The 14904-nt window shown below is 37.5% G+C and overlaps 1 protein-coding gene across 2 annotated transcripts in view; it reads right to left on the bottom strand.

Annotated features, from left to right (window-relative positions):
- The window catches only part of CAMK4 (calcium/calmodulin dependent protein kinase IV), a 262172-nt gene that overhangs the window by 91815 nt on the left and 155453 nt on the right, over window positions 1-14904 (bottom strand). For both annotated transcript variants that reach the window (XM_054488028.2, XM_063665128.1), the window contains exon 5: window positions 5488-5560. In XM_054488028.2, the coding sequence (XP_054344003.1) occupies window positions 5488-5560 (73 nt within the window). The remainder of the gene's footprint in view (window positions 1-5487; window positions 5561-14904) is intronic.

Raw genomic sequence — 14904 nt, 5'->3', positions numbered from 1 at the left:
TTTACAGACTTGAGTCAGAGTTCTAGGAACTCTTATCCTTCTGTTATGTGGGGCACCGCTATCTGGAACATTCCTTCTTGGACTCTTTTATTTCTTAACTGGTATAACTCCAACAGGTGGAAAATTCTGATGCTGAGAACATCCATTTTTCACCAATTGAATAAGAGAGTTTCCCAGTCAGCTACATGAGCTATTACTATATTGAGGCATACCCACTTTAATAAGCCTCCTAAAGAGTCAAGAGCTGATCTGAACGGATGGAGGCAAAGAAAGAACGTACTGAAGAAGGTGAGTTTTAAATGACAGGAAAGAATGAAACAGTAGTAAGGAAACAAAAAGAATCTCATTCACAAAAGTAAGTTATAAAGCTTTGTCTCCTATGAAATGAGTAGAAAAATAACAGTAAAGATGTTTAGTACATGGCTCGTTATCCAGAAAGAAAAAATACAGAATGATGGCTCGTTCTTCATGTTTTCATCAATTTCCATTTACTTATTCAGTAAGTGTTTATTGAGCTCCTACTTTGTCACATACTGTTTTGGACTCTGGGAATATAAAGGTGAACAGCACAAAGTTCCTACTTTTATGGAGAGATAATAAACACAAAACAGACAAAATACTGTTCAATTTTAAATAATTATAAGTGCAAAAAGACATACCACATGGTAACAGAAACTAAGATGGCTTGGAGAGGTAGTGGTGGTTATTATTTTAGGTAGAGTGGTCAGGGAAGGTCCTGCTGGAGAAGTCACACTTCAGCAGAGACCTGGAAGAAGTAGAGAAGTGAGCCATAGAAAGATATGAAGAGCTCCCCAGGCAGGGAAATGACAATACTCTGAGATGGGAATTAACTGAGACCTTTCTGAGGGTCAGAAAACAAGGCCAGTGTAGCTCAAGTGTAGTGTAGGCAGTGATGTTGGGGTGATGAGAAGGAACCTGAATATGCAGGACATCCTAGGATATGTTAAGGCATTTTGATTTTTTTTTTTTTACTTTCAATGGGACGCCGCTGCTGGTGTAAGCATTGAAATGATATAATTGATGTATGATTTAAATAATAACTGGCTAATGTGAGGGGAATGGAGTGGAAGTAGGTTTCATAGCAGTCTGAGTGAGAGATTATGCAGACTGAAACTAGGGCTATGGGTTAGTGAAGATGAAGAAAAATGGTCAAATTTGGGTTATAATTTGGAGATAGACCGACTGGACCTGTTGATTATTATCTGCGATTATTTGGACGTGAGGTTAATTCTAGGTTTTAGCAAACAATTGCTGAATGGTAGTGCCATTTACCAAGATGAAGAAGATGGAGGGAACCTTTAAGAGTTTTTTGCTGGTATCAGTGAATGAGAGAATCAGGAAGATACACCTACTGAAAACAGCTTGAATTACAAAGACGGAAATGTGGGAATGTGAGGAGTGACTAAATTTGGTCATAGAAAAGTTAATTCCTACATGATAAACAAGTAGGGCTTCCGCCAAAATGAAATCATATTCCAAGTGAAATCATGGTTTTCTGACAAACAACAGACTGTCATTCAAAACTGCACCTAGGATGTAATGATAATTCAGGAATGGAGAGAAACATGAAGAAAGAGTAAAAGCAAAAAAAAGCACCAGAATAGAGAGTAGAAGAAGGTATGCCTTTTGGTGTGGCAGCCTAGTTCAAAAGAAACTATTGTCTTTCCCTTAGAACAATCCCCCTTATCCCCAGTCCTGGTCAGCCACATTTATACTGCACAATTCACACCCCATCCACAGCTGACTGGACTAGGGAAGGAAGCCTGAGTCAAGTTGAGCCACATGTGGCTTCTGTTCTGAATTTTGAAATTAAGATCAAATGATATTTGTGTTCATTTTGAGTCAGATTTAGGTTTTTACTTTAATATGCTAATGCAAGATGGTTAAGTTGACCGTATGTCACTTTGTGAATCTAAGAAGTAGAGAATATTGGTTGGAAGAGAGCAGAGGGAAGCAGGTGATGAGAAAAAAGCAGCAGTGGGGGAAGAGTTCTGCCCAGTGTCCAGGCTGCTGGCTGTCTTTACATACCTCTGTAGCCTTATAGTACACTCTTTCTGATATATGCATTCTGTTACTCGCATATAGAGAAGCAAATAAAGATCACTCAGAACAATTATTTTGAAGATTACTTCATTTAGATATAATGTTTTGTCAGTAGAATAGCATAAAAAGAGGAGGGCGGTAGACTGGAGAAGCACATGTCCCTTTCCCCTCATTGTCACATTCTCTACCCACTGTCTCATGTGATATCAGAGAATAATGTGCTACTGTCCCAGAAAGGAAAAAAGAAATCTGCCTGTTAGACAACAGTATGTGATAGAACTAGAAACATGAAAAAGTACATGAATCCAGTTGGGTAAACTGCAAACATACACACACACACACACGCACATAGCATGCTGACTTGAGGATTTATTACCTGTTATAACCATACAAACATACTAAAATTTCAGCGCAATTTCTTTTTAAACTTTCTATTGGTGTAATATACGAATAGAAAAGTACCTGTAAGTGTACTGAATTTTTACAAACTGAACTTTTCTGTGCAATCAGCACCTAGATCAATGAGTATAATATTACAAAATTATTTTTGTTTTTTGTACTTAGCTGGGGAGTAAGTGTATCTGTATACATCTACAACATCTAATAAATCTTTAAATGAATGTACTGAGTATGAAGTTGATTATCCTCTTTTCCCTCTTTTATGAACATTGCTATGATTTCCACAAGTTACCTCATTTAATCTTTTCCACAATCCTGTTAGGTTAATTGCTATGTCTACTTTACAAGACTAAATTGAGGCTCAAAGATATTTAGTGACATGTCCAAGTTCACACATCTAAAAACCAAACCTAGCTCTGTCTCACTGCCAAAGTATTCTTAACTGCTATACCAGCTGCCTGACTGATTCAGGTAAAGTGATAGTGGGCTATGGCCAGCAAGTTTACTTGATTAATTTATTATGTATAATAACAAGAAATGAAGTTTTAAAATGGGTATTTAAGAAAAGTATAAAACTGCCATTATTAAATGGAGAAGTAACAAAATAAAAATAATGATTGCAAGAGATGATTCTAGACTTATATATTTAGGAATAGGAATTGTGGCTGGGTGCGGTGGCTCACGCCTGTAATTCCAGCACTTTGGGAGGCCGAGGTGGGCGGATTTCCTGAGGTCAGGAGTTCGAGGCCAGCCTGGCTAATGTGGTAAAACCCCATCTCTACTAAAAATACAAAAATTAGCCAGGCATGGTAGCACACACCTATAGTCCTAGCTACTTGGGAGGCTGAGGCAGGAGAATCGCTTCAACCCGGGAGGCAGAGGTTGCAGTGAGCCAAGATCAAGCCATTGCACTCCAGCCTGGGTGACAGAGCGAGACTCCATCTCAAAAGAATATGGCAATTCAAGTGCTTCTTCTTTCTTTTTTTAAAGCATGCCAGCAACAGTCATAGAATGATGGAGAACAGGATTAAGTTTATGCACATTTGAAGAAAGATTCAACTGAAGTTGGAAAGGTCTATGTAAGATAAGAAAATGGAAGAGTTGAAACCCATTACCTAGTGTGCAAACCTAGGAAACCAGAATTGGTAAATATGTTATGTGTGATGAAAATCTGAAATGGGGTGGCTATTTGGGTACAGTGAGAAGATGAATTTGATATTCAATATTTATATAATCAGAAGCTGTGTTGGCATCCTCTCCAGGTTTTATTCACTACCATTTCAAACTTTTCATCCCTCACCATAGCAAGAAGATCAAAACACTTTTATGGGAATAAATAGTTTGGAAGGACTGGGCTATAAAGCCAATTAAGATTGGTGTTAATAGCTCAATAACAAATTTGGTTCAATTGGCTATTTCTAGAAGCCTTATGCAAAGGTTATTTTTTCCTTTTCATCATTGGTACAAAGGCTAGTTAGATATCAGAGTCCTCCCTCCTCTCTTCCTCCCTTCCTCTTTCCTTCCCTCCTTCCTGTTTTTGATGTGGGTAAAACTCATAGGACCTGTGTTTCTGTCACTGTGGCTGACTTCTCAAGGTATTGGATAATGATTTTAGTTAAATAACTAACTCCGAATAAGAGTATATCTTAATTCTGGATATATTTTATAGATTTGTCTCTTTAACTGATCCTGATAAATACCCCTCCTTGGGCCCTGTCTTGAATGTTCAAATAATAATTTGTTCTGGTTTCATATTCAATAAATGAATCACCAAAGTGTTCCAGTACGTATTAGACAAAATTAAATACATGGGAAGCTTTTAGCCAGTTGTGTCTGATGTGGCAAATATTACCTGCTTAATGCAACCCAAAAGAGCCTCTCAACGGTATGTATTTTTGTAAATGTGTATGTATTTATTTCCACCATTAACTTACAAAACTTGTGTTCCAATTTAAAACATTAACTTATGTTTCTTCCTTAAAAAAACTGCTACACTCTTTCTTTCTAATTCACTCATTTCTTTTCTGGAAAGAAAAGTCAATAATCTCTATGCTCCAAGGTCTATATCACATTCAACCCTCTTCCACATCTCTACCAAATTAAAAAACAAAAGCAATGAAGAAACAAACTCAAGAAATGGGAAAGAAAGAGTTAAAGAACACACTCTGGGGACTGTTGTGGGGTGGGGGGAGGGGGGAGGGATAGCATTGGGAGATATACCTAATGCTAGATGACGAGTTAGTGGGTGCAGCGCACCAGCATGGCACACGTATACATATGTAACTAACCTGCACATTGCGCACATGTACCCTAAAACCTAAAGTATAATAATAATAAATAAATTAATTAATAAATAAAAAGATAAGAACACACACACACATACACACACACACACACACAAAAAGAGTTAAAGAACAACTAAAGGCACCAAAGTCTCATTTGGTCTCATAATAATAGAATGGAAATTAATTTAACACACTTATGGCATTATATAGAGGACTGCATCTTTCAGACTTTGAGTCATCAATAGAAAATACAAATTTATTCTATACATTTTCTTTCTTTTCTTTTTTCTTTTTCTTTTTTTTTTTTTTTTTGAGACAGGGTCTCTCTCTCTCGCCCAGGCTTGAGTACAGTGGCGTGACCTTGGCTCACTGCAACCCCCCACCTCCCGAGTTCAAGCAATCCTTGTGCTTCAGCCTCCGAAGTAGTTGGAATTATAGGTGTGCGTCACCATACCCAGCTAATTTTTTTATTTTTATTAGATATGGCGTTTCACCATGTTGGCAAGGCTGGTCTGGAACTCCTGACCTTAAGTGATCTGCCTGCCTCAGCTTCCCAAACTGCTGAGATTACAGGCTTGAGCCACTATGCCCACCTTATTCCACACATTTTCTAATAAATATTTCACAACTTTATGCTGTAAAATGTATGGCTTATCACAGATACGCATTTCTTAAATGATGATTCTGTAAAAGGAAGAGATGACTAAGAGTTACACCATTGCTGTTACTTCATACTTACAGCAACTGCCTCCAGGATTTGTTTAACAGCATCTGCAGCATCTCGCTCACTGTAATATCCCTTTTCCACAATCCTGGAACAAAAATGAAGGAAATACTTCTCAGGCACATTCATTCAGAAGAATGGATATTAAAAGAAGTTAAGTAAATTAATGTTAAAGATGGTGCACATAAACAATTGAAACAAGCTACCATACTACCATGGGAAAGATTTCCACAAACTGACACTCCAAAAATCTTTGAGTTTACTTAGGAAAATGAAATACTTTTATTTTTCCTTGGCTTGAACTATCCATTGCATTTGAGGAAAAAACACTTTGTCTGTTTTAAGCTTTGTTTTGCGAATCATTTTAAACATATGCCAGTAGATATTATGCAACGAAACACCCCCATGTAATTGTCACATAGCTTTATTTATAAATTCATGAAGTTTTATCTGCTTAATTACTTCCACTCCTTCCTTATTATTTTGAAGCACGCATCAGACATTATATAATTTCATTTGTAAATATTTAAGGAGGTTATCTCTAAAAGATAAAGGACCCTCTAAAAATCATAGTAATAATTCCAGTATCATACCTATAATTAATTTCTTAATATTATCAAATATGCAGTGTTTCAAATTTCTAATTGTCTGAAACATGTTAAATTACTTGTTTGAATAAGTATCCAAATAAGGTCCATGAAACTTGATTGGTTAGTATATCTCTTATTCTTTTTTAACCAGTATTTTCTCCCTCTCTCTCTCTCTTCCCCCCACCAACCCGCTTTCTCTTTTTCCATCCTTCCCTTTTATCCCTTCTCCATCTCTGTTTCACTTTTGCTGCATTTCTTTTTGGAAAGCTGGTCACTTGATCTTTAGAGTTTCTCTGCTTGGTAATGTGATTCTTTTAAAAAAAAACAAACAAAAAAAACTTTTATTTTAAGTTCAGAAGTACATGGGCAGGTTTGTTACAGAAACTTCTGTGATGGGGCTTTCTTGTACAGGTTATTTCATCACCCAGGTATTAACCCTAGTACCCATAAGTTATTTTTCCTGATCTTCTCTCTCCTTCCTCCCACCCTCCACCCTCCTATAGGCCCCAGTGTGTGTTGTTCCTCTCTGTGTCCATGTCCTCTCATCACTTAGTGAGAACATGTGGTATTTGGTTTTCTGTTCCTGCGTTACTTTGCTAAGGAAAATGGCCTCCAGCTCCATCCATGTCCCTTCAAAGGACATGATCTCATTTCTTTTTATGGCTACATAGTATTGATGGTGTATATGTACATTTTCTGTATTTAATCTGAACCTAATCAAGACCCCAGCATTATGTATTAATTAAAAAAAGGGGCAGAGAAATACCTCCAAAGACATCAAGGGAATAGAATCACATTTGATTCTAGAGGATTACATTTCATTCTACACCTTGATGTCTTTGGAGCTATTTCTCCATCCTCTGTACTTTTTATTAATGGATAGCATTAGGGTCTTGATTAGACTCAGGTTGAATTTTTAGCAAATACATTTTATAGGGAGTATTGTGTATTTTCACAAGAAGGTGCATGTTCAATTATGCTCCATTTCATGTTGACAATAACAGTAATTGATTATCAATACCTAGATCCATCAAGTCATTAGCAGTTTCAAGTTGGTGAAATCTATCATTGCTGCTTCTTCGTTAGCTAAAAATTTTCTAGTAATACAATTCTTATAGGAAAGAGGGAATAAATTATTAGTTTTTTAACTTACCAGTTTTCAAAATAATGAGTTCATTCACTAGCATTTTCAGTGACCAGTTAGTGTTTTTGTTCATTTTTTGGTATCATTTTGGAAGTATGGATTTAACCATATTTGATATGTTTCAACCTGCTCTAGCTCTTCCTGGGTCAGTAGTAGGCTATGCAAGCTGGCTTTTGAAGTCTTTGGTGGTTATTTTTCTATCCAGTATAATATAATACCTGAGGCTTATTTGGTACATTTGCTTCCTCAGACCTAGAATAAGTCATTGTCTCCTAGAAGTACACTTTTAGTGGCAGATAGTATTTTTCTAATTTCACATGTTATTCTTGAATTAAAAAATAAATATATACGTACATACGTTCATATTCCATTTCCTAGACAAACAATATTATCATGTTAATATGCACAAAATGTTTTATATATGTTTTTACTATGTGGTCCATTTTATATGCTTTTCCTCTTTAATTTTAATTTTTTTTGCATTTAGGAGTGTTTGTATTTTTGTTTTCATGTTTTTAACATTAGTTTCTTCTTTTTTGATTTGTTCTGTACTCTCAGCAATACTGACATTAACTAGCTGATATGGTTTGGATTTTTTGGATTTGTGTTCCCACCCAAATCTCATGTCAAATTGGAGGAGGGGCCCAGTGGGAGGTGATTGGATCATGGGGGAGGATTTCTCCCTTGCCATTATCATGATTGTGAGTGAGTTGTCATGAGATCTTATGGTTGAAGTGTGTGGCACTTCCCCCTTTGTGCTCTCTCTCTCTCCTGCTCTGCCATGGGAAGATGTGCCTCGCGTCCCCTTCACCTTCAGTCATGATAGTTAAGTTTCTCGAGACCTCTGCAGCCATGTGGAACTGGGGGTCAATTAAACCTCTTTTCTTTATAAATCACCCAGTCTCAGGTAGTTCTTTATAGTGTGTGAGAACAGACTAATACACTAGCAATCCAGCTAGTATGAACTTACAATACAGATACAATATATAGCTGTCAAAAATTGAGAAGAAATAAGAACAGCTTGAAAAAGATAAACTTCTTGATTGCTGTATAATTAGCAACAAGTAAAAGAATATTATTTCAAAGTAATAGGAGGAAAGAGAGCCTCATTATCTTAAGTAGGTGACAATTTTCTTCTGATACATTATGTGATTTTCAAAAAATCTGATGACAATCTGATTTTCTCCAAATAATTGACTTGCTCTTTTTGCATGAATGTGGGCAATGATTTTTCTTTTCAGTCTTTTAAGACATGTTTTATGAAAAACACGGTAGTTGCTCCGGGTTTAGTTATTCAGATTTGTGGCATAATCTTTCAATTTAGAGTGCTTTCATTATTCTTTTTAAATTTCAGGAATATTTTCTTGAAGTAGAATGTTTTGTGTTTGTTTTTTTCCATTGCCTTGGTTTTCTTCTTTGGGGTGTGCAATTATACATATGTAAGAATTTTTCTACCTTTGATTTATATTGTTGTCCTACAGTTTCCTTAATTTTAGCTTATTTTGTAACACTGTCTTATTTTCATTTTTTTAATGGGTGTTTCTTCCTGACATGCTTTCACTGCCTAAAGGAACTTTATTCTGCTCCTTATTGTCTGTCCTCTATTGACCTCCAGCTCCATCCACGTCCCATAATCATTCTTTATTGGAACTAACTCAGATACTTTTCTGTTGCTGTCCATTTTTAAGCCAAATTGGTTTACTTAACCTTTTGACAGAGTGATAGCTCAGGATATCTTTTCTAGTTTCATGGCTCTTAAGTTTCTGGTTATGTTCATGAAGCGTTCAAAAATATGCCCTCATTCTTTCTGAGATCTCTTCCCCTCCCCTGGAACTTCATTCCCTTGCCTTTACCGTCTCTACACTGATTAACTTGGATTCTCTTCCCAGCAGTTTTTCCTAAGTGTAGAACCTTTTCCCCAAGGGACTTTAGATTTTTGTTTCAGGAGTTCACAAGGCCTTGACAATGAATTAGCTTTTTAGACCTTACTGCAGGTGCACCCCTTGTACTTTTCAGAAATTTGGATGGTAAAAATTACTCCCAATTTCAGCTTCTCTTTTTGTATTGACCTATCCTTCTTCCAAATAACTTGAAGATTTGAGAGGCTTGAGTGTTTGCCTGCTTCGGGATCTCTCATTTGTCTTCTTGCTTCCCTTGCTTCTTTGTGTACAGGTGATCATTCCACATGGCTCTTCCTGTCGTCATTAGTTGGTCCTCACTCACTTGTATGTTAGGCTTCATGAGGATATCCTGCCACCTGGTTTTGCTGTAGATATTGTCAGTGAGTTTTTGATTTTTCAGAACAAGTCGCTGTCTAGTCTTATGAGAAGCTTTTGGAAGACTGAAAAACTACTTTGTTGCTATGTCTAACTTTCCAGAATTTCAGGAGAAAACACATTTCTAATAGCATTGCATAAGATGACTTCAGCTGGCACAAAGTTTGAAAATGGTTAATTCAAAACATAAAGGACAGTTTCAACAATGTTTGTCATTTTAAATAGAAACTTTTCTTAGATGGTACCGCAAATAGCATATTTTTCAGAAAGTACTTTTCTTTGATTTCTGTTTTCTTTAGATGTTGTGACAAGAAGTTTTAAGTTCTCAAAGTAGCTGGTATTAAAAGTTGAATTTAAAATCTATAAAATGTTTCCAAAATAGGGGATGGGGTGGGGGTGAGAAGCAGCAGAACAAAACAGATATGTCAAAAGTATAAAATATATTAAAAGACCTCAATGATTATAATTATTAAAATTCAGAAACAATATATTGAGGCAAAAATTTCAATTACCTTATTTTCCTTATTTAGTTATTTAGAACATTGGTAAGCAATGCAAATTCATCATCTTTTTATTTTTGGGATACTTTACCAGCACTAGGGTCAAATGAAAGAAAATAGATTACAATACTTAGGGAACGATTATTCACTTGTTCTTGAATATCATTTTCTTATGATATTTACTTACAAAACTATAAAATTTTCCAATTCATGATTAGGTTAAATGGTCTACTTATAAAAATTTAACTGACATGCTTCATGCAACTATACTTTCTGAACATTTCAAGTATGAGGGAAGGGGAAAAGAAGTACTATTGTGACAGAGTAAGTTCAGGACTTTGGCTACCATGACATCATTCTCTGCATCTTACTCTAAACGTGGATTTTGCGGTATCTCTATCATCCAGCACAAATGTAATTAGTGTCTCCTCTGTGCCCTGTACCTATAGCCTCAGGAGCTTGGCTTTGTCCAGTTTAATTAAAAGAGGGGAGTTGTTACAAAGATGATGGAGAAGAATAGCTGTTAAACTTCTTTGCAACCTTATATTATCTCCAGAAGGGAATAAAATCAATTACCTTCTGGCCTACAACAAACAGTGTGGATTTTCCCCATAGTCACTCACCCAGGCTAGAGCTTTACCACAGCTGCTTTGCAGTACTTTTCCAGGGGGCACTACTCATGCAAATGGCGCTCCTTGTGGTTGAAGAGAGCCAACTTCCACAACCATGAGCTGTCTCCCTTAGGTGTCTATTAAACACACAGTTCTTAGAGGCATCATCACTCTTCAGAAAGTAGGTACTTCACCCACTAGAATCTCCTCTCTATATTTTGGTTTATTATGTAGTCTCAAGCTTCAGTCTAAATATCTTCTGTATTTTCATTTGGCTATAAGTTAGGGTTAAGTGCCTACTGTGAGCTAAATGTTTATGTCTCCCCCAAATTCATATGTTGAAACCTAATCACCAATGTGATGGTATTAGGAGGTGGAGCCTTTGGGAGGTGATTCTATCATGAAGGATGAACCTTCATGAATGGGATTCATGCCTTTATAAAAGAGACCCTAGAAAGCTTCTTTGCCCCTTCCACCATGTGCAGACACAGCTAGAAAGTGCCATCCATGAATCAAAAGGCAGCCCCTCAGCAGACATCGAATCTGCTGACACATTTATCTTGGACTTTCCAGCCTCCAGAACTGTGAGAAATAAATTTCTGTTGTTTATAAGCCACTCAGTGTAAGAAATTTTGTTATGTCAGACTGAAAGGACTAAGATAGTGCCTGAGTTTCAGAATATGTTCTTGTGGGAATGTCCAGGGCCTGGCTTGATGGAAGAGTGAATTTTCTTGGGGGCTGTGTTCACGTGGGAGGGAGAGACGAGTAGTAGGCATATGAAGAATAGTTAATAGAAACTTTACTAATTTTCCCCAATATATGTTAAGTTAGTGAAATAATTCATTTACTTAATCAGAGGATGCATTCCAACAGATGTATCTGCTAATTTATTTATTCAATAAATATTATGGAGTGACTGTTATGTGCTGGCCACTCAGTAGTGAACTGGACATGGCCTCTGCACTCATGGGCTTTCTCTTGGTATAAGTAGACAGACAACATTCAACACAGTGTGCTAAATGATGTGATAGAGGTATTAAAGAATGGCCTGAGAGCTCTGAGAAAATGCGGGTAATCTATTCTGGAGGCCATGCAGCGTGAGGAAAGGATTCCAGAAATAGCTATATCTCAGTTCACACCTGAAAGGTGTACAGAAATTTTTCAGATGCAAGGAGGGTGGCAGTTGGGGGTCGGGATAGGTATGGAAGAAGAAGGTGGTGATATTCATCCACACTCATAACTTCTAATGTGAGCCAGGTACTTGCTGGATATAAACAGAATAAGATTTGGGCTCTGCCCGAGATGAGACCACAGATGGTGGAGTAAACAAAGTTACAAACAAAAAACATTATCATAGATGTAATGTATGTTATGTAAGGTTTGTACAACCAAGGGATTTATTAATTCTGTAGTGAGAACAGCATCTGTACAGTAGATATGTGGGGCAAGGGCACAAAACTCAAGTGCCTCCCCACCTCATTTCAATGTGAACTCTGCACACTGCATCTTGGCCAACCATCACCCTTCGACTACTTCTATTCCAGGCAGTTTCTGCTAAAAGGAGTTTTGTTCCCAGATGATTCTTTAAACAGATTGTCACAGGGTTAGTTTTCTGAAACTCAGACATCCCATTTTAAATATTTTATAAGTTGAGCTGCCATTCAGGCTATCCATGTCTGACTGAAAAGTTCAATAGCAATGAACCCAAGTCGTAAATGCAGGTTTACAACTTAGAACTATGCTTGCAAGTGAAGATGCTAGTGGCCAAGCAAAGCAAAATGAAACCTTGCAATTTATTTCTCTGAATTTCAGTTGTATGACAAGAGTAGATGTGTTTGTCCAGAACCTTCTGCGGGGCACTGTGGTAAAATTACTAGCCTTCTCACTAGACTGTTGCTTGGATCACCCACAGAGCCTAGCTGCAAGACTTGCCCATAGTAAGTAAATATTTATGGAATCAATACCAATTGCCAAGTGAATGGATGTCAGAAAAATTTCAGATTGTGGATATCTGGACAATACTTTTGCCTATGTTCATTATCATGGGGAACAAAAGCACTGGACTCAGAAATGATTCCCATCACAAGTACACTGGCCATGACTCCAGAGGAAGAACAGCTGTGTGGATGCTTCCCAGAGGACAATGCAATAAGTGAAAAGATTATTGCTGGCTTTAGGAAGAAACTCAGAGTTACATAGTTTTAGATATTGCTGGAATAGCATGAATCTTTTTAGAAACTTATTTTAAACAAAATCAAAGTAATTTAAATTCCTTAAAATGGAGTATTTGTTTCATGAGGTGACACGTAATTTCTTTATACAATTTAGCTGGCATCTCAAAAAATTTGCCAATGAAATTGAACCATGGATAGACAGTCAAGGTTTTATAGCTTTATACGAAATATACTCATGACTCTAGTTTTAGAAGCAATGAAATATTTAATCATTGTAGGGGTTTTAAAGCTGTAAAAATAGAGGGATAATTTTGGCTGGTATTTTCGTTTTTTCATATTTAAACATAGTTATTGCTGTATTTCTCTTCAGATTTAGTAAACTAATTTCTGTTTCATGATTTGAAAAATAATAAGGAAGCAGTTAAGATGCCACCAGCATTTTAAGCTAATTGTCACAGGCCCAAGGCCCTGTGGTTTGCCTCTGTGCCACACAGTTTCCCAGCCTTCCATTGTGGGCTAGGCCAGAGGGCTCAGAGCTCAAAACAAAATGTCTTCTAGGATTTTAATCACAACACTGACTCAAAAGGCTGCCCTGAGACTCCAGTTCTTACAGGTCCCTCAGCTGCCAGGGGGCCTAGCAGACATCTGGAGATCTGGGAAGGAAGCACGAAGGTGGTATATTTCTCCAAGCTCCTCCACTGAAAGCCTCTGGCTTCAACAGGCTCTCTTACTCCACGACTGTGCCTTTTACTTCCACTGCTCGCTGTGCTGGTGCCCGTGCTCTTCTCCTCAGTTGGTGTGTTTTTCTTCCAATCATTTAAAATTTATAGGATGAAAAAATACAGGCAATGCTCATTTCTCTCTATGGAGCTGCTGTAATATATGACTCTGGTGCATTTGCTTCTGTAACACTAATTGCCACAAATTGAATTGAGCGCATCTCCATCCAGGCAGTTAACACACGCACAGCAGCTGAAGAGCTCTAATCTGATCATATCCTGAGGCCCCAGACTTCCTGGCACATAGATTAGGAGCCCTGCTGCTCTGCCCACCACTCACAGCTTTTTCTCAAATGGCTGCATAATAACTGCAGATGACTAGGTTTATGTGAGAAAGATATTGGTCTGATGAGAATGTGTACTGAAGGATCAAATGACAGAGAGTAAAAGCCCCAAATAATATAAAGTTTCAGGAACCAAGTCTTAAGGGCTGCCAGTACACCATTATGCTGTTACATACAAAATTATATTAAAATGAAATCTGCTGTACTCTGTGTAAATCTACCACTTCTTTGTAAGTTTCAATCACAGCTTCTCATTTTATTGATGACATCATTGTCTGTTTTGGTGCTTTCTGTAAGAACTTTCCTGCCAAAGAATGTCAAGTTCATATACTTTTCAAAAGAGTAGTTGCAAAGATACTACTAGCACCTGTTACATTCGAATACTAAGAAGAAAGTCAGGGAATTGTGGATCAATGTGGGTGCTGGCCAGGGAGCTGACAAGAGAAAGAGAAGGTCAAATCAAATTGCAAATCTGGGAATTGGCCTAAGAGATTCCCAGTCTACTTCTCTCATACTATAGATAAAAGGCCTGACTCAAAGATACATACATTGCAGCCGGGCGTGGTGGCTTACGCCTGTAATCCCAGCACTTTGGGAGGCCGAGGCAGGCAGATCACGAGGTCAGGAGATCAAGAACATCCTGGCTAACACGGTGAAACCCCGTCTCTACTAAAAAAATATAAAAAAATTAGCGGGGCGTGGTGGTGCGTGACTGTAGTCCCAGTTACTTGGGAGGCTGAGGCAGGAAAATGGAGTGAACCCGGGAGGTGGAGTTTGCAGTGAGTCGAGATCACGCCACTGCACTCCAGCCTGGGCGACAGAGCGAGAATCCGTCTCAAAAACAAACAAACAAAAAACACACATATATATATTGCTCAGGAGCACACTGTTTATTTAATCATTCACTTAACAAATATCTAGCCCCTGCTTGCTTTCTACCTAGCTCAGCTTTTAAAATTGAGACTAAGATGCTCATATTTTACCCAACAGTGTACGATTGTGCTTTTGAACATCATTTTGCCACAATAGGCCCTTCCTTCTGGCCTCTGCCTGCTAATTTCCAATTTCTCACAT

This window comes from Pongo pygmaeus, chromosome 4, assembly GCF_028885625.2.
Source record: "Pongo pygmaeus isolate AG05252 chromosome 4, NHGRI_mPonPyg2-v2.0_pri, whole genome shotgun sequence".
In the NCBI taxonomy this organism is placed as follows: Eukaryota; Metazoa; Chordata; class Mammalia; order Primates; family Hominidae; genus Pongo; species Pongo pygmaeus.
This window is presented reverse-complemented; position numbering and strand designations above follow the sequence as displayed.